The sequence below is a fragment of the Arachis stenosperma genome, chromosome 9 (genome assembly GCF_014773155.1).
Source record: "Arachis stenosperma cultivar V10309 chromosome 9, arast.V10309.gnm1.PFL2, whole genome shotgun sequence".
Taxonomy (NCBI): Eukaryota; Viridiplantae; Streptophyta; class Magnoliopsida; order Fabales; family Fabaceae; genus Arachis; species Arachis stenosperma.
In genome coordinates, this window is record NC_080385.1 from 160,589,697 (window position 1) to 160,614,027 (window position 24,331).

Consider the following 24,331-nt stretch of genomic DNA (forward strand, 5'->3'; position numbering starts at 1 on the left):
CTACTTCAATGCCAAGAAAGTAAGACATCAAGCCCATATCTGTCATTTCAAAGTGCTTTATCATAGCCTCCCTGAATTCTGCAATTATCTTCAAATTGTTCCCAGTAAAGATCAAATCATCAACATAAAGACACACGATCAAGATATCTCCATTTTCAACGAACTTGATATAAAGAGTATGCTCAAACGGACATTTTCTAAAACCATTCTCAATGAAATAAGAATCAATCTTCTTGTACCATGCTCTTGGTGCTTGCTTTAATCCGTACAAAGCTTTCTTCAATTTATAAACTTTATCTTCTTTTCCAAGAACTTCATATCCTACAGGTTGCTCAACATACACTTCTTCTTCTAGAGTGCCATTTAGAAATGCAGACTTAACATCCATTTGATGTATCTTCCACTTATTTTGAGCCGAGAGTGAAATAATCATACGAATAGTGTCTAACCTAGCAACAGGAGCAAATACTTCAAAATAATCGATACCTGGCTTTTGTTTATATCCCTTGGTAACTAATCATGCTTTGAAACGATCAACTTCACCATTGGGTTTGTACTTAGTCTTGTAAACCCACTTTACTCCAATCGGCTTCTTATCTGCTGGTAAATCTGTCAGCTCCTATGTGTCATTCTTCTCAATGGCATGAATCTCCTCATCCATTGCTTTCTTCCAATTGTTGTCTTTAAAGGCTTCTTCAAAGTTCAACGGCTCACAATCTGAAAATAGAGCAAAATTTATGATTTCTTCATCGGACGGATCGTTGTCATTGCCAACTTCATAATCTGCTAATCTAGCAGGTAGTCTCCTCTCTCTTTGAGGTCTTCTAGATGATTCTGGTTGTTTGGTTGTGTCTGATTGTCTTTCTTCATTATCATCACATGTATTTGAAATTACAATCGACTGTTTTTCTGTCTTTGTGTTCCAGTCCCACATGGCTTTCTCGTCAAACGTCACGTCTCTGCTGATGATCACTTTCTTTGTTTCTGGATTATACAACTTGTATGCTTTTGAGTCTGTGCTATAGCCAATAAAGATACATTTCTCACCTTTGTCATCTAACTTCTTCCTTAATTGATTTGGTACATGGGCATAAGCGATACACCCAAAAACTCTGAAATGATGAATGGAAGGCGGCTTTCCACTCCAACCTTCCTCTGGAGTTTTATCACGAACACTTTTTGTTGGACACCTGTTTAAAATATGAACTGCTGTTGCGACTGCTTCTGCCCAAAACTCTTTAGGCATTTATTTTTGACTTGAGCATGCATCTGACCATATCCATGATGGTTCTATTCTTTCTTTCAGCAACTCAATTTTGTTGAGGAGTGTATCTAGTTGTTAGTTGGTGTTGAATTCCGTGTTGCTTAAAGTATTCTGAACATGCAAGATATTTTGTTCCTCTGTCTGTTCTGAGAATTTTGATTTTACAGCCACTTTATTTTTCGACAAACGCCTTGAATGTCTTAAAGACATCACATGCTTCTGATTTTTGCTTCAGAAAGTATACCCATGTATATCTACTAAAATCATCAATAAAAGTGATAAAGTACCTACTACCACCATTACTTGGAACTTCTACAGAACAAAGATCTGAATGCACAATTTCAAGTAATCTTCTAGCTCTCCAAGACTTTCCTGGAGGGAATGGATCTCTGTGCTTCTTTCCCAATTGACAAATCTCACAAATACAATTGGGAATATGAATCCGTGGTAGACCAGAAACAAGTCCTTTTCTTGACAGGTAGTTTAAGCCAGAAAAATGAAAGTGTCCAAACCGCATATGCCACAACCAGTTATCATCAAGTATCTCAGAACTCATGCAAGAGGGATTAACATGTTGAATTTTTAACGGAAACATTCTGTTTGAAGTCATCTTTGCTTTATCAATGAACCTTCCATTGTTGTCATATACAGTGCAATATCCACGATAAGTTATCATCTTATATCCCTTCTCAGATAATTGCCCCATACTCAGTAAATTGTAATCAAGTTCAGGAGCATAGAAAACATCAGAAATATAACCCAGAGAACCATCTTTCAATCTAATTGATATGTGCCCTTTTCCTTCAATAGGGATCTTTGTACTATTACCAAACTTTAATAATAGTTTAACTGAATCATCTAATGAAGAAAATAACTCCTTTCTACCAGACATATGATTACTGCAAGAATTATCCAAGTACCATATATTTTCATCTTCAGCACATGAATTACTTGTAAAAAATAAAGTCTGAGTACCCGAATTGTTTTCAGTATTTTGATGCTGATTTTCTGCAACGTGTGCTTGATTATTATTCATCACTTTGAATCTGCAATTTGCTGCTTTGTGTCCATACTTTCCACAATGAAAACAGTTGAAATTGGTTCTTTCTTGATAAAAATTGCCTCGACCTCTTCCTCGGTTGACAGGCCTGAAATTCGTTCCACCTCTTCCTTGATTAGGTGGTGTAAAATTGTTGTAACTTCCTTGGTTGTAATTGCCACGACCTCTACCTCTGAAACTTCCTCTGCCTCTACTTTGAAAATTAAAACCACGACCTCGTCCTTCTTGTGTACAGTTTGATTCTGCAACGTTGTTGAAATTCACTCGGCTTTTCAGGGCTTCTTCGGTTGATTTTTCAGACTTCTCCAGTATTCTACTGATGTGGCTTTCCATGGTTCCTTGCAACTCTACAATCGTCATGGTGTCCATATCATGTGACTCTAGTATCGTAGTCACCACATGGTCATACTTCCTCGGCATGGTGCGAAGAATTTTCTCCACTACTTTGCTATCGGGCATATCTTCTCCATAGACTCTCATCTTATTGACAAGATCTGTAACACGAGTAAAATATTGCTCAACGGTTTCTGAGCTAGACATCTCGTACCTTTCATATTCTCTTCTTAAAGACTGTAGCTTTGCTTTTTTAGCTTTATCTACGCCTTTGTATGACAGCTTCAACGTGTTCCATGCTTCCTTTACACTTTTGGCATTTGCTATTTTGCCAAACACTGTATAATCTACTCCTTGATGAATTTGAGATAGCGCCAATTGATCTCTCCTCTGTTGAGCAGCATCTGCTCCTTCTTGCAAACCTGGTTCAATGAAGTTCCACAGGTTCTGGGCCTTCAAATGGGTAAACATCAAAGTCTCCCAATAACTATAATCAAGTTACCCATCTAACTTGGGACCGGACCACACAATATTGAAAGTGTTTGCCATACTGATTCTATGAATAAACAACTATGTGAGAACTCTCCCACACCTTACAAACTGTCAAACACCAGGCGCTGGATTAACCAGCTCTGATACCAAATGTAAGTATAATACCCACACTTAATTGGTCCCAAAATCACTCACTCATATAAATGACGCTATCATATTTTTAATTTCTCAAACTCACTAATACTCATATTAACAAAGAGAGAATTTTACAAAAACAAATACTAAGCATTCTTTTTCATATATATGGGACACAAAATATAAGAGATGCACCACCTATTTATAGTTGTATTTGGTGGCTTTAAAACTAAACAACTTGTAACCTAAGCTTAATGATTAAGCTTGGATCTTTGGTAACTTATTAAAAGTTGTAGAAGAAATTATCCAACTGTAAATCTTTGAACATTTGACCATGATCCTTTGTAACATTTCTAGTTATTTCCATAATAATCATTTCAAATTTACTTCCTTTAATGTTTGACCAAATTTTGACTAAACTTTTGTAAATGGCGGTGAATGATTTTACAAGTTGCTTTAATTATCAACAAGTTTGCATATAAAAATTATCTGTAGAAGCCAGGTAAAGTTACTTACATCAAAGATCAATCACCCTGAAACATTTTCCTGGAAACTAAGCGAGACGAGGGAATGGATGTTTTTAATTGTTAAAAAAAAAATTAAAAATGTAAAGTATGATCTCTAATTTTTTATTATTCTCTCTCATATTTATTTTTAGTCCAATTTTATAAAATTAATAATAAAATATCACACTTTACTTTTTCAATTATTAAAAAAATTAAAAAAATTCATTTCCGTAAGATACTTGATTCCCATCAGCTCTATAATTGTCATAACCTGAACCCCCTTCCCGTTGAATTGAACGCTTGTTTCCTGCCAACGGTGTCTCACATACTCTGTCAGGTAAGATTACTTACATCAAAGATCAGTATTTGAATAAATTAATTCCTTTCTAGTTGTTAAATTAGTATTTCTTTAAATTATTTTATGATTTCAAATGTTTTTTGAAACCTTTTTTTGTAAAAGTTATTGTCTTTTAGTGTTTCTGAAAAAAGGAAATTAATTAGTATTAAATTTAAATATAAGACATAAAAAATATTAATTGCCTAATATTTTTATTTCCAAAATATTGTATTATGCCATAAAAATAAACAAATAAGATAATAATTAAATTTTACAATTTTGACTGCCTACTTTATTTATTAGAGCACTTACATCCCAACCAAAAAAATTAATTACTCTTGACAATAAATATTTTAAGTTTCTAACAGTAGACCAAGAAAGATACTTATTACAAATGTGTTGGATTTGATTATCACGTGATTAACAATACTGTTGAGATATGTGGAAACACGTAAAATTAGAAGTGAATCAGAAGTTTGTCCTTTATCAATGCGAGTATACCCCACTGACCATACAGTCACTATCAAATAATTATTTATAGAAAAAAAAATTGATAATCTTTTATTTTTTTAAAATTTAGATATATTAATTTTTTAGTTTAATTTGTTCAATTTTAAAAAATTTTTTACGTATGTATTCATATTAACCAGGTCAGTATATATCAGGAGTCACGTTTGATTTTTTTCGTTGAGTCTAAAAGATACAAATGAATATGAGAAATCAATATGTTCAGATTTTGAAAAAGTCAGAAATTTAAATGTATATTCAAATTTTTTATAATTTAAATGTTTGCGGATCAAATGGTCAATAATCTATTTGTCTTTTTCTCTTATTCATATCTAAACTTCTAGATTAGGTTGTTTAATCAAATTAAAGGTTAAGTACGATTTTAGTTATAAGATAGGAATTGAAAATTTTTTTTATCTTTAATATTTTTTGTTTATAAAATCGCCTCTAAAGTTTAATTAAAAAATAGTCATTTTTACTAAAATTTTAATTTTCATTATCAAATTATCCCTAACTGAAAATTAAAAAAAAAGTTAAAGAAGAAGGGGAAAGGGAATCGGCAGTGTTCAGGAAAGAAGAGGGAGAAGGAAATCCACTGCCAGCCCTCAAGAGTGTCGTCATTCCTCGCGATTTGCATCGTGCGTCGCAGTATTTTCCTCGTGATTCGCAGCGCCGCCGACCAACGCAAAACTGTTCTCGTCACAATTCGCAGCGTCGTCGACCACCGTATCTCCATTCTCGTTTCAATTCACGGCGTTACCACCACTGCCACAGTCCTTTCCACGCAATCCGCCACTACCACTGCAGCTTTCCTTCCCTCACGATTCACAGTTTACCATCGCAGCCCCTCCCCCACCGTCGTAGCCCTTCTTCTCGTGATTCGCAGATTACTTACTTTCCCTTGAAGTCTCTGCAGTGCTGTTTCAATTTTTTATTTTTTTTATTTTTTAAATTTAAAGGAAGGTATTTTATTTTTGTTTATTCCATTGTTGTTGTTGTTGTTGATGTTTCTAGTTATTTCTGTTTATTCCTTTTTATTTCATTGTTGTTGTTGATGCTTTTGGTTGTTTCTGCTTTTGTTTCTTTTGTTGAAAAAAAAGGTAAGACTCTACTTTATTATTTTTGTCTCTTCTAGTTCTCAATGTGTATTGCTTTGTTTATCTTTTGGTTGTCTTGTTTATGTGCTTCTATTATTTATGTGTATTGTTTTTGCTTCTGCTTCTTATCTTATTTATCTGCTTTTGTGATGAAAAAAAAAAAAGAAAGAATAAAAAATTTTTTGGTCCAAAAAGAACAATTTTAAAATTAAATTAATTTTTAAGGATGATTTTGTAAATAAAAAAAAGTTAGAAGCAACCTTAAAAACAAACATCATAGTTAACCCTTAAATTAAATATGAAAGATAGAGATAACGCAATTAATTAACCCTAGGTTGATGACTATAATTAAAGTAGGTCTACGTATGAAACCTTTATTATTCAAAGAAAAAACCAGCACATGCAAAACAGCATCAACATACTTTGATTACAAAAATCAAAGCCTGAAGAAGCTGGATACCACAAGGTGATGATGATATTGATCTACACATAACTCATAATAAGTAATCATCATCGCCACTTATTATTCCATCGTTACATATAAAGCAGATATTCATTCTAGAAGGATCTTAGTTTCGGCATGATGCGGTTGAAAGCTGCAGATACACATTCAGTTATAGTGTTTGATAACGTTGCCATCAATGTTTGCGAAACCCTAACACTATCATCAACTTTAACACAATCCTTGATTTGATCGCTGTAGTGGTTAGTAACATCGCGGAACCTATCCCATAGCATGACGCCTCCATAGTTAGGAGTTTGCTTGATGATTGGAAGAACCTTAGTACACAGATCTTGCGGTGAAATATAGCCACCGCTGGGAGCTGCATCAGGTGCAGCGGGTAGCCCCATAAATACGGTGTTATTGAGCTTCACATAGGAGGTCCATGTATTCCAAGAAGATAAGAGCAGAGATGCGTCGCCGTTACTATATTGGCATGGAGGGTTGTTGTAGAACTGGACGAATATGTAATCGAAAAGCCAAGTTCTAATGGCGGTATCAAGGTAGTAATCTGTGAAGAAACATTGTGGTGCTGCCGACAAGTAAAAGTACCTACAGAAGTAACGGATCCAAAATATTTTGATAACACAAAATTTTGAGAACCAGCAGATTTAACAAATTTTAGTACTAAATTATTTAAAATAAATAAATTTTATAATTTATATATAAAAATTTTGACAAGCTATATTGACTTATGTTTGTATGTTTTAATAAATATAAGTATAAGTCAATGAATTATAATTTAAATGGTATAATTTTTTTATTATAAAAAAATAAATAAATAAGCATAGGTATAAATTACATATATATATATATTTATATATATTGTGTAAACTTTTTTAAATATGAATTTAAACTATTGTTGATCAAATACGGTATATAAAATGATAGTATTATTTTTTATTATTAGTTAATAATATTTAAAAATGTTGACTAAAAATATAGCATTAATCTATCAAACTAAAAATATTGAACTATTGATTAAAAAAAAAGTGTAGGAAGTAATATTTTTATTAAAATTTGGTAAGTATTTAATTAATAAAAAAATGAGTAATTCTATATTATTAGATGTAATTTTATATTATTAAAAATATTAATAATGACTAATTAATATCTATAAATTACAAAATTTATTAATGCCTAACACTCATCGATTAAAAATATTTGTCAATATAAATTAAAATTATTAACTTTTAAACTTTTTTCTTGACCCTTGATGATTAATTTAGTTGTAATAATTAATAGAAAAAAGTTAGAAGACTAACTATAATATAAGCTAATTAAGATATTTTTTTATTTTAAAATTTAAAAAATTAAGGTAATGAATTTTTTTTGTAAGAGAATTATCTTTTAACTAATTAGCTAAAGTTAATTTCGCTCCTAATTAGTACAAAAGCACAACTAATATTATAAAAGAGAAATATATCGCTCTTAACATAGTATATATTACGATGATTATTATTATGATGATTATAATAATTATACTAAAATTAAAATATTATTTTTATTATTTGATAACATTTTTAGTTAATTAAAAAATTTTATATTTTATATCAATAATTTATATATAAAATTTAATATTTAAAATTTAAAATTAATTTTTTTAATTTTTAATAACAAATTAATTTTTAACAAAAGTTGCACTCTTATTTTTTCTAAAATTTATTATTATTTTTTATGCGTTTTAATATAAAAAATAAAAACAAAAGATGTTGTAAAAATGTAAAAAAATATGAAATTAATTTTAGTAATATTTTTTAAGTATTAATAAAACTTGTATAATAATGATAAATATTTGTGAGTATGCACCTGTCTTGCTTTCTGCGTGCATCGAGTTCTCTAGCTAAGTCATCCCAATAAAGGTTCACACCACCACCTTCAATGTCGAAATCAATGCCATCAAGGTACACACTCCCTAATGGACCCTTTTGGCCAGTGAGGAAGTTCTTGTAAAGGTAGTCGGAGACGTTCCTGGCATCTTCCGGCGAGCATAAGGAGTAAGGCCCAACGGCTCCTCCAAGGGAGAGGAACACCTTCACACCGTTGCTTTGGCAATGTTTAATTTCTGGTTCGAGTTTGTCACAAGGGGACCATGGCCCACAGTGGCCAGCAAAGTTCCAATCTGGAGTTCTGCCACAACCGAAAGTGTAGAGAAAGGCGAGGATCACAATCTCAAAGTTTCCGGTGTCACATGTGGAGGTTAAGGTACCGTCGCCATTGTTCTGGCCCCAGTAGATGGCTATGCCACCTTTGGCATGTGCAGAGGAGAGGGTGAGAAGGAAGAACAGGAGCAATGCTAATGCTTGATGAGTGTTACTTCTCTTGTTGGAAGCCATAGTGGTTTTGTTTTTAGTGGAGAGTGTGGTGCATAGACAGTGTGAAGTAACCTATTTATAATGGTCACAATAACTTATGTACTAGAAGTCTCTAGCATTTAAAATGTGATCAATTATTGATGAGAAACTTTGGACCACGTAGTATAAGATTCGTACACTTGATTATTCAGAAATCAAATTAAGCATGCAAAAGATGTGTTTGATATTAAAAATTGAGTAGTACCTACTATTATATTCCAAACAAATAATAAAGTAACAATTTTACTAGTTAATCAACTCGTATTAGCCGGGTGGTCAATTTACATACTTGTTACTTTAGAAGATAGAGTATGCTTTCTTTATTTATTTCATAGGTGGGACAAAAAAAAAAATATAAGAGAGAAACTATTCAAATATAAAAGATCACACTTTACACTTTAAAGTAAAAATTTAAAATTTTAGAGAATCCAAATCCCATATTCTGTATGCAGCAATCCATCTATTGGCCACTTGGCCAACGACAAACCCTTAAATGGAGTTCGAGCGGGAAGATATCGTGAACCATAAAAAAATATTTTTTATATTTTTTTAAATATTTAAATTTAAATTATTATTAAAAAATTCAAAATTTAAATAAAAACATTTAAAATCTAAAAAAAATAAATTATTTCTAAAATTTTAAATTAATTAAGGTCAAATTTAATTAGATTCAACCCTAATTATCCTTTAAATAAAGAATCAATATAATTAGTTCAAATCGATTTTAATTGGGCAATCAAATTACAAATTAAATACCCGTGAGTTCCGCTACTATTAGCTTAGTAGCTTTCATCCTTAGCCCCTTAAGATGTACAAGTCTCTAGGTATTTAAAATATGATCAATTATTGATGAGAAACTACAGATCACGTAGTATAGGATTAGTACACTTGATTATTCAGAAATCAAATTAAGCATGCAAAAGATGTGTTCGATATTAAAAATTGTCAGTACAACCCCCCAGAAAAAACCTTAATCTACCAATCTTATCATGTTGAATGCTTGCGTATTCAACACCCGTGTAACATCCTTTCGAGGCATTTCAACGTTTATTCGACGTTTTCATGTGTTTGTAAATGTTATCTATGACATTAGCCTGTGAGAATAAAGAGGAATATGCTTTTGTTATTTGTCTTTTAACGTTCAGGATATATAAGATGCTAACTGCTACATCTCAAGTTAAAAATTAAAATACACCGTCCATTATTAAATAATTGAAACTAGCGTGAATTTGCTGGAATTAATTTATAAACATTTGCATACGGCATCTAGGCAGGTAGTAATAAGATGATATAGAAATAGAAACAGCCTTCCAAAAAGAAAAAGAAACAGAATTTTACAAGTAAATAGCTATTCAAAAACAGAATATAATAATCAACGTAACACTTTTAAAGATTGAACTCGCGTGTAACTCAACTACAACTTATAATATCTATTATTTGAGCTATATTAGACTTTAGACGCGAGTTAACAGGTTACAATAATGCATAAAGCAATGTCAGAAAATAGAGTCGCATATACATTGCAGAGATACTTAGATATATAAATGATAAATCAACCATGGGTAACCAACAAGTTATCATGCATGATTTGCCAACAAATTGTTTAGCATAGAATAAAGTTACGAATTATCTATATAAGTTATCAATTGAAAGTTATATAATGCAAAAGAAACTTTCAATAGTTACACAAATATTTTCGAAATGTAAAATAGCTTCCCATTCTTTTCTATCCATTTTCCAACAAGTTAATACCAGAAACAAGTTGTCATGCATGTAGCAGAAAGCCAGAAGCAATGCACTAGAAAGCAATCACATTACTTTTTGCAATGATTATTCATTAATATACATATGTCAAATACATCAAATTTGAACAAATTAAATTTTTCCAGTTACAAATCCTAATGACTTATGAAAGTGAATCAACTAATCATGCTAGTACACTAATATTCTGATACCGGAAAAGCAAATATACACCTCCAGAGTCCAAGACACTAGCATCCACCATTTGTGGCTGAAAAACTAAAGTACACATCTTGGGTTATTCTGTTTTGTAAGTTTGGCAGTTTGCATATACAAATTATCTGTAGAAGCCAGGTAAGGTTACTTACATCAAAGATCAGTCACCCTGAAACAATTTCCTGGAAACTGAGCCAGATGCTTGATCCCCATCAGCTATGTAATTGTCATAACCTGAATCCCCTTCCCGTTGAATTGAACGCTTGTTTCCTGTCAATGGTGTCTCACATACTCTGTCATAGCTTGCCCTTTTCCGCTTCTCGTTTGGCACCTTTCTAAAGGGGTCTGTCTTTGGTTTCATAGCCTTGTGTTTTGGCGCCCAAACTCTCTGCAAATCAGGTATCCAACTCGTGAAAGATGAGAACCTACGTGCCCTATCTCTCCTTTCCTTAGCTTCAATTAGTTTTCGGCCATGATCTTCTTGAATAGCCCTTTGGAGTTTTCCAGTGTCATTATTCTGCAACTGAAAGGGCTCGTTTTCTGATGAAATGGGTCCATTACTGATATCATTTTCACCCATTTCATCTCTGTATACTATTTGGTTCAAGGGTTTATCGCTGTCCTCACTGTTAAGAAAATTATTAGGGGCTTCCTCCACATCTGCAAACAGCAGCAGGTCCATTTTGTTGTAGATTTTGTGGACCACGTCTTCAAGAGTGTGAGAATACCTGCAATTTTGAGGGGTCCCACTATCATTAGTCTACCTGGTTTGTTTGTTATGCAGTCATCTACTTAGTTCCATTTTTCTTGTTCTTATGGTTATTAGTTTTCCTGTTAGTGAAACTAGATTTGGTAACAATGATGCTGGTATTTTGACGTTTCCATCAGTATAATAAAATAAGAGTATGAAAACTAGTGCTATGAATCCCATATCTATCAGCGATATACTTTATACAGTATGATCTTTCTATTTTTCCTTGATCCTATTCCTATATATTCATTTTCAACCGTTTCTATGGAGAAAGATAAAAGTATGTCTGGTTTGGGTAGAAAGACAACTACTAAGCAATTTTAAGTTACTCTGCAAGAATTAAAAATACTAACTCTTTCCATACTGAAGTATACTTTCAGGTAACGTACATCCCTCCATTTTGAACCCTATCTCCTTTACATAGTAAAATGACTAGAAAATTATAGGGGAGTGTGTATATATAGGAATAACTGCAGCGAATGAAAATAAAATAAATAGCTAACACTTCAAAAATAATATTTAAACATTCAGAATAATTATCAACCATCGTGCAAAACACCCCAATCCATGTGTAAAATCCTGTACCTGCTTTTGATGATCTTTGCCACATAATTTTCAAGGTTCCAATCACCAAAGAAACCCCCTTCCATGTGGCAGTGCATGTCATCCAAAAGCTGGCATATTTTCTTGATAAACTTGTGTTTACTAGAATCCTCGACTCCACTTCCAACCTCTGATTGTAAAATCTCCATCCGAAGCAAAATCTGCAGCTCATATCTAATGGTGATTAAGGAAATACAAGAAGTAAAAGTACCGCAAATTTTACAACTGTTCAACACATCATATGCAGAATTAAAGGAAAACATTGTCAAAGGATACTCTCTAGCTGCATGCTCTGTAACTTGTTTAGTACGTCTTGGTTCGGAGGCCTGAGAGAAAGAATTTCTGCTTTTATACTTTGCTGCCAACTCTTTTGGTTCTTTCAATAGAAATTTTATCAGTTCAGATGCAACAATGCTACTGGAAGGAGCATTATGACCCTCATTACTGATTTCCCTATCATCATGCTGACCTTCAGAATTTGTTTCTCTGCCACCCTTCTGGCCCTCAGAATTGGTTTCTCTGCTATCCTTCCGACACAGCCAATAGATAGATGAATTCACAAGTCGCTTTGCCATAGCCCCAAGGTCTATATCTTCTGATTCAATCCCCTGTTGGATCTTGGTGGAAAGATTACTGAAAAATTCTGCAGACGTTTCTAACCTACAGTCAAGCACAGCGTCATCCTGTATTCTAGAAGCCTCGGTGTTAATCCCAGCTGAGGCAGATGAGGATACCGGCTGTTCAATATTTTGAGGTGACTCAGTTAATTTATCTTTATTCTTTTCTGCAATGATCTCATTTGACTTTGGTGTTTCTGGCAAATTTATTATATCACTACAGCTAGACTTCTTTATCTGTTTCATCCACCATTTCAAAAACTTCAACTTTTTTGACTTGCTACTTTCAATGACTGAATAAACATCCTTCAAATCCATTTCAAATTGATCACATACTGATTCACAGAATGAGCTCCATGTAAGGTTTTGAAGTGATTTCAAATCCATCTTTTTCTTTTCCCCATGACCCTCATTAGCTGCATCACTCTCCTTAGCTTGAGAATCCAAGAAAACCTTGTCCTTCTTAGATTTGCGATCAGATTTAAAAACCCTATGTTCCATTGTCCTTATATATTGAGCCATGTTTGCTCCACCTATATCATTATCCATATCTGGATCCCCTAATACAGATAAGAGAGCAGAATAAACAGTAAAAGGCCTCAGAACACCCATACATGAACCACCATTACCATTGGTGAGAGACACCAACGCCCAGCAACCTTCTTTACAAAGAAAACTCAAGAGGATTTCCCAAATGGGCACTGATTTTCTCCTCCACTGGAAGCCAAATTCAGTAGCAAGCATCTGAAGAACCCTATCTGCAAAAAACTGATCCGAATTTTCGTCCTTTTTCTTCTTAGGTTCTCTGAAAACCTCACGCACCATAACAGATTCAGATAAGCATTGCCTCACATTCACAAAAGCATCAGACTTCTGCACAGCCTTAACCTCAAATTTAATGATTCCATCCGAAAACTGTTTCCGAAATCTCTCATTTCGCTGACAACCTGCTCCTTGCGAATTCGCCAAATCCGGATTAAACCTAGCATCACCACACCTACGTGGAATTTTCAAATCCACTAACTCAAGATCACAACAATTGCACTGAATAGGAATCCTATTCACATCTAACATCTGAAGACACAGCTGCACTTGAGCTTTCTTAGATGAACAATCATTAAAACCAAGAGAACCCCAACAAACCCCAATTTTGGGGTAAATCAAGCCAAAAGGAACAAGAGCAGAACCAAGCACAATCGAATCTGCGCCACAAAAACCCCAACCCAAACCCTTAACCCCCCTCTCAAAAAACCCACGAACCCTTCCAACTTCACCACTATCACCGCACTCGAATTCAAATCTAGCACTAGCGCTAACACTAACCCAACTACAGTGAATATCTCTAGAACTAAACACATCCCTAACACCCCCAAAGAACTCCGAAAACATCTCGCGGAAAGAATACTCATCACCGACCTCTCTATCAAGAAACAAAGACAATTGTTCAAAGGAATTGCATAGGGGAGAGAACAAGAGTACCAAACTGGAAGGTATTGGAGAATCGAGACTTGAATCGGGATCCCAAGCATAGTCGTGGATGAGCTGGCGCAAGGTGGAGGCGATGTGCGAGGCTTTGGGGGATGAAATGTGGTGGCGGCGGAGGAGAGAGGGGAGGGAGGAGAGGGCGTTGGAGAGGTGGCGGAGGGTGGGGGAAGGGAGGTCGAAGGAGAGGGAGAGAGGGATGGAGAGAGTGGAGGATGAGAGGAGAGGGGAGAGGGATGACAAGAAGAGCCTGAAGGAGAAGAGTGCTGTGGAGAGAGAGGGGAAGGAGAGGAGTGTGGCGGCGGAGGAGAGGATGGCGGAGGTGTAAGGTGTGGGGTCAGGGAGGTGGAGGAGTGGGTCCAAGTCGATGAGGAGAACGATGCGTTCGGTTTGGGAGTAGCGTGTCACTGGATCTGGATCTGCCTCTGAAGAACCCATTCACAGTGAAGATGAAGGTGAAGGTGGTGGTGGAAATGGAATTGGAAAAAGAAGAAGAAGTAGAAGAATGACGTTGGAAAATCGAAAATGGAGGTGGCAGTGAAGAGAAAGTGAAGATGGTAACCGGTGCCGGCACGGTGGAGAGAGAGAGAGAGAGAGAGAGTGAGAGTGTGCAAGTTTGCTGCAACTTCAAATTTGGATTGAAGGGGATGAGTGATGAAACGGTGTCGTTTGTAAAGTGGTTTCGAGAAACTTTGCGCTTAGGCGGGAAATGAAATATTGGCGCCACATCTTTCAAATTTTGTACGCTAAATTAAATATTCAAATTTCAAAGTGTAATATTATTTAAATTCATATTATTAAAAGTCTGGTTAATTAAAAAATAATTTTTTTTAACTAATGATAGGAAAACTCAAATCCACAACTTCTGTATGGAGAAACTATACCATTTGAGCTATAACTTGTTGGCAAAAAATTATATATATATATATATAGCAAAAATCTTAAAATCTATTCATATACTAGAAAGTATAACATTTTTAATTTAATAAGAAGTGTTTAAATAATAACTTACGTGTCTGCTAAATGCTAATCAATCCACTCCAAATTAGATGATTTTGTAGTGTTAATTTCTTCATTTATATGTTTATTTTTTAATATGTAATCTAAAGGCTAAAGCTATATTTATTTTTTGGATTTATAAACAAAACAACTTTATGTTTTTGGTAGAGATTAGAGAAACAAGTTTGTAGCTTGTACCATTAAATGGGTCTGATGACTCTGATCATTGATCAATTATAAAATCACCAGATTGCTTGCTGTATGGGCTTGCCACTCACCTATTATTATTAATGTATCTGACTCAAATTTTCGATGCATTGACCATTACCAAAAACAGAAAAGGTCTACCAATGGTTTTGCTAAAAAACAATCTGAAGATGCTTAATGAAATTGCTTTGGAGTTTGGACACGTATTTCTGACTTAAGAATAAATAAATAAATAACAGCATATGTAATTATGTATACATATTCAACCATGCTACATGTATACTAAAATCAGCCATTATAATTAACTATTAATGTAAAATATATGTTAAAATATAAATATATATTAAAAAAATTAAATCACACATATATTTATACAAAATAAATTGGTAACTGATTTTAGTGATTAATTTTAGTGTACAAATAACAATTTTTAATACGCATTACGATAAATAAATGCTGCTGGGTATCCCAGTTAACATATACATCAAATCTTACCAATATACTCTTGCCTAAGTTCCTATTAGATACGAGAAAAAAACATATCTCTAGCTTCACCAAATGTGTAAGCTTAGCTAATCCATCCAGTGATGCAGACAATTAACTCCGACATGCAGTACAACAAATTAAATTCACAATGTGCTTAGTGTTTTAGAATGTTGTAAACGAAATCTTACCAGCAGCAATATATTCATATGCGAAGAATTCCTTGGACCAGAGTATTTGACACCCACAATCATCAAGAAAAGTATGCCATATACCCATGAGTCCCCTTGTAAGATCACTTCAAAATGTTGTGTCAATTATTAACATATAGTGATATACATGCCAACTTAATTGGCAATGACATTATCCTTAACATCATCATCACGTGTTACATTTGATTCCCATTTAACGGACCTCAGATCTGGTCTAAGTATAATACACTTTTCTCTACTTCTAAATTCTAACTACATTTTTCGTTGCTTCTTGTCAATGCCTTAGAAAGAATCAGAAGTGCTAACTTGCAAAAAAGAAAAAATGGTCTTTCAACTTCAATGTGATTCTGCTGACTGAAAATGAGACCAATATTCCTTAACAAGCTGCCCAAAAAGTGATCCTTCCCTCTTCATCAAGTTCATTGGCTCATCATACTCTACCAGTTTTCCTGCACAATAATAGAATTCTAGTGAGGAACAAGATCTACGACTAGTTTCAAAAAGCATTTGCACAATCATATTGATGATGCTAATGGCACATGGCAAGTGGCAGTTAATATGCAACTTACCATCACTGATGGCAAGAACCTTGGTGCAATCCATCACAGTTGGTATCCTGTGAGCTACTGTGATTACAGTACAATCTGCAAATTCAGTCCTAATGGTTTTCTGCAGAATCAAATCAGTTGCATTGTCAATTGATGCAGTTGCTTCATCCAGCACTAATATCTGACTTCTCCTTAGAAGTGCGCGCCCCAGACAAAACAACTGCCTTTGTCCCATACTCCAGTTCGCTCCGGCTTCAACAACTGAAAAACAGATTCTTAATAAGTCATAAGTAATTAGGCATGAATTGAGCAGTGGAAGATTGTAATAGCAGAGGTTGAAAAAGGTTCACCTGAGGAATCTAATCCCTCTTCTTTCTCTTGGACAGCCTCTCGCAATTGACACTTCGCAAGAACCTTCAAGTGGAAGCCACAATTAGTACATATTTACTATGCAAAACAGAGATAAACAGGAGGAAGGCTTCTACTTGTCATTGATCAACAACATGCTTAAAACAAAAGGATTATACATTACCTCCCAAATCTCTTGATCAGTGTATTGCGATAAGGGGTCCATATTGTATCTGACTGTTCCATTGAAAAGAGTAGGATCCTGCGGTATGATACCGAAACGCGACCTCAAATCATGAAGTCCAATGGAACAAATATTAATGCCATCAACTATGATCTCTCCACCGGCCGGCTCCACAAGCCGGAATAAAGCGCCTATTAGTGTCGACTTTCCACTACCTGTCCTGCCAACAATACCAATCTTGTGTCCTCCTTCAAATGTGCATGTGATTCCACGGAGTACAAGAGGCGCATCAGGTCTATATCGAATCTGTTTTGGAATTATCAACAAGCAAATTGTATACTTCAGTTCAACTTCCATTATTTAAATGCCTTCATGCACAAGTTTTTCTAATAACTAACAATATACCTGCAAATCATGAATTTCCACTTTTCCCTCAAGTGGCCAATTTGTTGGAGGACGATTTCCTTCTATAATTTCTGGAGCCTCACTTGGTATATGCATATATTGATTAAGCCTCTCCACTGATATTATGTAATTTTCTATGTTGCACTGATTTTGAATTGAAAATACTAGTGAAGCATTAAGTGAAAGGCCATATGAGAGAGCCATGCCAATAAAACCTGGAAAATAACACCAAAGTTTCAAGTTAGAAAAATTTCTTGAAAAAGTGCTTAAGTTTGAGGATATAGACATAATTTATAAGCCATTAGACAAAACACAGAGTGACATTGAACTCAGTCTCACCAGATGTGAAAGTTCCAGAGGGAAGTACAACCATGCAAAGTGCTGCAGATGCAAGAACAACTGCACTGACTGTTTCCAACCGCTGAATGAGCCACTCATTTGCTGCAAAAGTATGGAAAAAAGGACTAGCATTGACATCAATCAAATGAAGATTCTTTGCAAAAAAACGATCTTCCTCCTCAAAAGCCCTTATTGTCACAGCTCCAGCTACAGATTCAGCTAGGTGATTAGCTACATAGGATTTTGTTGTGCCATTGAGCCGCATCAATTCTTTTGCAGTAGCAAAGTAATATCTCTGTATTAGAAGTAAGTATTCTTAGTAAACTTCCCAGAAAAGAATATAACTTTCACATTAAAAGTAAGAATCTGTTACCTGCAAGCGAATTGCAAAAATAATCATCGGTATAGAGACAAACAAGACTTGCCAAGTAACAACTGCTAAGACTGTAAGATTAGCATAACAGTTAGAAGTAGCTGCAACAGCAAAAAGAAGGCCAAATGGGACATCAAGATCAACAATGCTGAGATCCCCAGAAACCTGAACAACAAAATAACGGTCAGTCAAAACACTTCCATTGCATACGGCTGCAAGAGGAAATAGTTTAGTATGCTTACCCTGCTAAGTATCCGTCCCAAGGGGGTGGAGTCATAAAATGCCATTGGTGCGCGAAAGAGAGAATTCAGTAGCTGTAGAAATAATGATTTTGATGACTGAAGTCCCATAGCAACTGTAAGAAGACTTCTCACCAACAAGAATAATGTTGAAGTAAATCCAATCACCAAGTACACTAAAATCAATTTCAAAGTGCTGACATGAGGATTGTCAACATTGGCAGCCATCCATGAGTTTTGCGATATCTGGCCAATCACAAATGTAATCTGAGAAATGACAGCCACAGAGAAGTACACATATCCTTTGTTCTGATTCAGATACTGTAAGTAAGGCCGGAAGCCTTGGTTTCCTTTCTCTCTCTCTTCTTCCTTGATTAGCTGATCTCCTTTTGATGCATCAAACTGCTTCTCCACATAAGTTTTCCTAATCTCTACTGCAGAATTAGAATTTCTCTGGGAAGAAGTAACATCCATAAGCCGGTCAGAACCAGCAGTCTCTTTGTGAGCACTGACAAGGTCCTGAAATTCTTGACTTGAGGCCAACAGATCATGATAAGGAGCAGCTTGTAGGATTTCACCATCTGACATCAACTATAATGTAGAATGGTGTTAAGGACCGAAACAACAATTGAATGATGCAGATGCGCACAAATCAAATAAATAATGAAAAAATTAGTCATGAACAACCCGTGTGACATCAAATGTAAAAAACGAATTAATTAGTCCATTCATAATTCAATTAAAAAAATCACAAAATCATAACTTTAGAACTTGTTATATATTTGCAATCATCATATATTTTTACAAAAATACAAGGAGAGAAGTATGATATAAAATTAAACAGTGGTTTAAGATTGCCAAATTACCAAAACAGAATCAAATGCAGGAAGAAAGTCAACTTGATGAGTGACAAGCAAAACTGTCTTTCCTGCAAGTCCTTGCATGATGTATTCCTACAAAATTCCAAATAAATCCTTCAGTAAAGAGAAAGTAAACAACACTGGAGAAATAAAATGCAGTATGTAAAGAAAGGAATTTGTCATTACATTAAACAGATTTGTGGCAGTATGTGCATCAACAGCACTGAATGGATCATCCAAGAGGTATATATCAGCATTCTGGTAAAGAGCACGAGCGAGCTGAATCCGTTGCTTCTGGCCTCCACTCAGGTTAACCCCTCTCTCCCCTATCTCAGTGAGATCGCCATGGGGAAACAACTCAAGGTCCTTTATTAATGAAGACCTATGCAGAGTTTCTCTATATTTTTGAGTATCCATTGCTGATCCGAACAATATGTTATCCCTTATTGTACCTGTCTGTATCCATGCTGTTTGAGAAACATAGGCAAATTTGCCATAAACTTCAATCTGCAATTCAGAAATAGTGAATCAGATAGATATCTTTCAAATAAATATAATGCACTCTCAATAGGGTGAAATAAGCTTACAGTTCCCTGAGTATTAGGAACTTCCCTGAGAATTGCTGCTAACAGTGTTGATTTTCCTGATCCAACCTCTCCACAAATAGCCAACTTTTTCCCTGGCCTAACCTCTAAGTTGATATTTTGCAGTGTCGGTTTTGATGCATTATCTTCCCATGAAAAGTCAGCAGCCTTGATTGAAATGGAGCCCCTCATGTTGTCGCTGAAACTCTTCCTCTTGACATTTGCATTCTGCAGCTCAGGTGCCTCAAGGAACTTTACAAGCCGGGCAAACGCGACTCTGGCCTGAATGATCACCCCAATGACATCAGGAATGATTCTAATTGGATCTTGAACAAGGCGCAAAGTTGCCACGAAGGTGAAGACGTTGTTAGCATGCAGGGGAACGTTAAGAAAGTAACAAGCTCCAAAGGAAGCAGCGGATACCAACACAGGTGAGGACCAAAAGAGAAAGGTGTTGTAGGCCTTGCGCAATAGCACTGCAGACAACCATTTCAGCTCCACGTTCCTTAATCTTTCAATAGAATCCTTGAAGTTGGTTTCCCACGCATACAATTTCAACACCTTCATATTCAAAAGAGCCTCAGAAGTAGCCTTCAACCTCTCATCTTGTGCCACCATGAGTTTGCTTTGAAACTTATGCTGCAACTTTGCAAGTGGAGTATTGCAAAGCACAGTGAAAACTATCACCACCAAGGAGGCAATTGTAGCTAGCCCGACGGCGCGAAAAAGTATTACCAAGGAAATGCATAGCTGGACGCTAGTCGTCCATGTCTGGTGAAACCAATAAGGAAATTCTCCGATTCTATAAGCATCCACAGTCACATAGTTCATGATCTCACCACCAGAATGATTCAATCTAGCAGAATTTGATAACCTCAGTTGTTTTTTATAAATGGCTGCAGTGAGCAGAGATTTAACTTTCACACCTATCAGTCTGGCTCGGAAGTACCACTGCCTTTGTGATAAAGATTCTATGACCTTCGTAAAGAAAAGTGATATGGCCAATACAAAACCTTCATATTTGAAGCTTTCATTGCCCTCAGCTACCAGTATGAAGGAATTCAGAAGCAGTGGACCAACGGAAATAGCAATCACTTTAAGCAATGCAAAGAATCCTGATATCAGAATTTCTCTCCGGTGACATAAAACTATAGTCCACAAAATCGATGATTGCGAAGACGGATCATTCTGTTTCTTCCTGTTCAATTGGTCTAGAAACAGCAAGTAACAACTTTCTGCTTGATCTTGCTCTCGCAACTTTGGGATATCTTCTTCCTGAAGTGTTTTCTCTTTACCCCTCTTCATCAAAGGATTCATCCACCAAAATGACATGGTACTAAAGAATCCAGCTCTTCCATATAGAACATCGTTGTTGATAGAACCAATTTTGTTGGACTCACCATTCAAAGGAGTGTAAAGGCTTTCATCAAGTTCCATGTCAGTTTCCCTGCATTTATATGTGCAAAGCAACAATAATATTGCCCCTGGGAAAGATAGAATATCTAAAGCTACCTTAAGGGACAGGTCTTTGCTACCAATTACATAAAACAAGGAAAAAGCACAGGAAATGCCAGAAACCAAAAAGATAAGAACAGAGAACATCCTTAACCATGGTCTTGGAAGCTGTTTTAGGCCAAGATTTATTGCTATGCTGACTGACAACCATGTCAATCCTTGAAAGAATTCTAGCAACCACAGATCAAGAGGCAAAGAAGTGTGGGATTTCCTCAAATTCTCCACTAAAACCCAAATGCCTAAGCACAAATGCACCAGGCCAAGAGCACCATTGACTATGGCAGAGACTAGATGCAATTTTGAAAGTCTTCGTGATCCTGTTAGACCATGTAACGGTTTGGAGGGTAACTTCTTGATCATAATGAATAGGAGCATGAGAAGAAGCAACACATCAAAGCAAGATATCAAGAAGTGGTTGATGCATGAGGAAGGATCAATCAAAAACTTGAAATCATAGCTGCATGTTTCTTCCCCACAGAACATGCTCCAAAACCCCTCCATTTTTTAGGCCTTCTCTTCGTTACTTAAATTCTGTGTACAAGAGAAAAATCTGTCAGCTAAATCATGCCTTCAGTGTTAAAAATATTGACTTGATTACTTGAACACAAAGAATGGTGCAGAAACAAGATTTAGTGAAAGAAAAACATCCCAAGGGTGAAACTAACTACAAGAAGAAGTAGGTAAGAATATAATGACAGTGAAAGATTCAAAGAGCGACATAATCATGAATTTAGTTAGATTCATGAGCTAACTCGAGAATTTGATAACCGTACTTATCAGAAAACCATTCAATGCAAAATGCAAAGCCACAAAAGAGCTGGTTTCGGCATTGATCATTCCAAGAAGAATGAGAAAAAGAAAACAGAGTATGTATGATTATATTATACATACACACTATCGTTCAAAAAATTACTGCAGGACAAAAACACAAACAGGAAACAAGCACCGATTAACGGAAGAAGAAAAATAATACTATCATTTGAAAATTAGAAAGCAAGAAGTGTAAACGTCAGATTTTTTTTTTTCCTTGGTTCAAAATAATGGATGGCGTATAAACAAACCTGTAGGTAGTAGACTTAGAAAGCCGAAAGTGTGGCGGAAAGTGAAGACGTTTTGTTATGTCTTAGCAATTAGCATATACTCATAATTCAATTAATTAATTATAATTAACGAGTGAGGAAGAAGAAGAGAAGGCGGTGGTGTTAAATGAAATGAAGAGAGAAGTGAATTTGTAAGTGCATATGAGAAGAGCATGATGGCGTCATAGCTGACGTCACGTAGTCTCATCTTCTTTGTAATTTACGTTTGGAAATATTGAGATGGAGATGGAGAAGTAGGAGCAGGTAGCCTAAGCCTAGTGAGTAGTGACAAATCGTTGCCGCGGTTCCGATTCTTCAACCCACGACTTAATTGCCACACACCACAAGCCACTCATTTACTTTATATTATACCAAGTTATTTGTAATCTGTGGTGAAAACTCATTTAGATTAAGATTGAATACCCAACGGCCCAACCCAATTCCGTCCCTAAGACCATGAAGTTTTTAAATTAAAAAATATTTAATTTAGTTTTTAATTTTTATTTTTATAAGACTGATTAGTTTTTGTGTCAAAAAAACACATACATAAATTAATTAGTCCCATAAAAATAAAATTCAGGAGTTGAAAAAGAGTTTTTTTTGTTAACAATTTCGTTATCTTTCGAGATAATTATTAGAAGTCATTTAGAATTTTTTTTAAATTAATTTTATACAAAATTAATAGTTAAAAATTATTAAATAATTTAATAAGTTTGACTAAATTATTATTTAACGATTTTTAATTATTAAATTCACATGAAATTAACGGTAGCTAATTTTTTTTTTTTAATCCACTCACACTTAGATGATAAAAAAGTTATTTAATTATATTTGTTTTGTATTATTTACATAATAATTATTTACAAATGAATACTTTTTTAATTTGTAGTATTCGATATCCATATTTTTTATATCTAACTGTGTTTTAATAAAAAATAAAAAATTTTAAATATGTTTATACATATCTAAATATCATCGTATATTAATATGTTTTGTCTTATTCTTAATCTATAATCTTAAAATAAATTTAAAAATAATATATATCATTAATTATTAAAATAAAATACATTTTAAATATTTTATATAATTAAAAAAATATTAAAAATAATTAAAAATTTTATTTTATACTTTCACATGAATAAAAGACCAAAATATCATTATAATTATCTAAAAAATATTTTATATTTTAGATATATAACATATTTCTGTATCTTATAAAAATTTTAAATTTTTATGTTTTGTGTGTTCCGTATCGTATCGTATCCCATATACGTGTCGGTATCCGTCAGATAATTACAAAAAGTAAATATTTTGTTAGTATAAAAATATTATATATATTAAAAATTAGTCATCAACACATGACACATGGGTGAAATACAGCCGCCAAATTTCATCACCTCTTATTTCTCATTTTTATAATCTTCTTTTGCTAATGCATTTTAAGGGTAACTTATTATAACTTTGTTTACTAATTTACTTTGCTAAAAAAACCAAAATTATAAAGTTTTTATATACAATAACTAGTGTATTAAATATGTCTATTTTTTAATTTATTAAATATGTAATATAATAAATTAAATGTGAGATTATTAAATATAATAAATACATATTTTTATCCTAATTCTAACAAAAATTAACTTTAAATTTTAAAAATAATAAATTTATTTTTGAGAATAAATAGTATATGCGATAATAAAAAAGTATTTTAAAAAAAATGTTGTCCAGTAAACTTTTTCTACGTGTATATATATATATATATATATATATAGAGATAGCAGAAAACCTCTTCAAGACCATGGGTTGACCCGTTGAATGGAGGGATGCAATTTCGTGTAAGATGGACGTAAATCAATTTAATTTTGAAGGTAATAAGTGACCAAAACATAGTGCCAAAATAATTATATCCAAATAATAGTTATCTTCTTTGAATTGAGAAGCTATTTTTTTTTTTTTCTCATTA

The 24,331-nt window shown here is 34.2% G+C and overlaps 3 protein-coding genes across 3 annotated transcripts; all 3 read right to left on the reverse strand.

The window, feature by feature from the left end:
* Positions 1 to 5,992: 5,992 nt before the first annotated feature.
* On the reverse strand, positions 5,993 to 8,611 carry LOC130947776 (hevamine-A-like). Its single transcript, XM_057876486.1, has 2 exons — positions 8,043 to 8,611; positions 5,993 to 6,785 (listed from the first exon to the last, which is right to left on the reverse strand). Exons 1-2 carry the CDS (start codon positions 8,567 to 8,569, stop codon positions 6,290 to 6,292), a joined length of 1,023 nt encoding a protein of 340 aa, XP_057732469.1. The 5' UTR covers positions 8,570 to 8,611; the 3' UTR covers positions 5,993 to 6,289.
* Positions 8,612 to 10,453: 1,842 nt separating this feature from the next.
* On the reverse strand, positions 10,454 to 14,434 carry LOC130950341 (uncharacterized). The gene is made up of 5 exons (XM_057878846.1): positions 12,363 to 14,434; positions 12,174 to 12,311; positions 11,880 to 12,071; positions 10,969 to 11,271; positions 10,454 to 10,929 (listed from the first exon to the last, which is right to left on the reverse strand). The coding sequence occupies exons 1-5, from the start codon at positions 14,432 to 14,434 to the stop codon at positions 10,704 to 10,706; spliced, it is 2,931 nt and encodes a 976-aa protein (XP_057734829.1). The 3' UTR covers positions 10,454 to 10,703.
* Positions 14,435 to 15,622: 1,188 nt separating this feature from the next.
* Positions 15,623 to 22,586, reverse strand: LOC130948457 (ABC transporter C family member 10-like). Its single transcript, XM_057877199.1, has 12 exons — positions 22,354 to 22,586; positions 19,781 to 21,823; positions 19,380 to 19,700; positions 19,200 to 19,286; positions 18,337 to 18,924; positions 18,095 to 18,259; positions 17,722 to 18,016; positions 17,383 to 17,597; positions 16,978 to 17,283; positions 16,796 to 16,859; positions 16,467 to 16,706; positions 15,623 to 16,346 (listed from the first exon to the last, which is right to left on the reverse strand). Exons 2-12 carry the CDS (start codon positions 21,791 to 21,793, stop codon positions 16,234 to 16,236), a joined length of 4,407 nt encoding a protein of 1,468 aa, XP_057733182.1. The 5' UTR covers positions 21,794 to 21,823; positions 22,354 to 22,586; the 3' UTR covers positions 15,623 to 16,233.
* Positions 22,587 to 24,331: the final 1,745 nt, after the last annotated feature.

Bases quoted from the DNA above. Each gene is read 5' to 3' on its own strand.
- LOC130947776 (XM_057876486.1), bottom strand. From the start codon at position 8,569: ATGGCTTCCAACAAGAGAAGTAACACTCATCAAGCATTAGCATTGCTC. The intron at 6,786-8,042 runs GTGCATACTCAC...TTACTTCTGTAG, and splicing joins GCACGCAGAAAGCAAGACAG to GTACTTTTACTTGTCGGCAG.
- LOC130950341 (XM_057878846.1), bottom strand. From the start codon at position 14,434: ATGGGTTCTTCAGAGGCAGATCCAGATCCAGTGACACGCTACTCCCAA. The intron at 12,312-12,362 runs GCATGATGATAG...TCCTTCCAGTAG, and splicing joins GAAACAAATTCTGAAGGTCA to CATTGTTGCATCTGAACTGA. The intron at 12,072-12,173 runs GTATCCTTTGAC...AATCACCATTAG, and splicing joins ACAGAGCATGCAGCTAGAGA to ATATGAGCTGCAGATTTTGC.
- LOC130948457 (XM_057877199.1), bottom strand. From the start codon at position 21,793: ATGGAGGGGTTTTGGAGCATGTTCTGTGGGGAAGAAACATGCAGCTAT. The intron at 18,925-19,199 runs GTAATTTGGCAA...TCTACATTATAG, and splicing joins CTGCATTTGATTCTGTTTTG to TTGATGTCAGATGGTGAAAT. The intron at 18,260-18,336 runs GTAAGCATACTA...TTTGTTGTTCAG, and splicing joins TGGGACGGATACTTAGCAGG to GTTTCTGGGGATCTCAGCAT.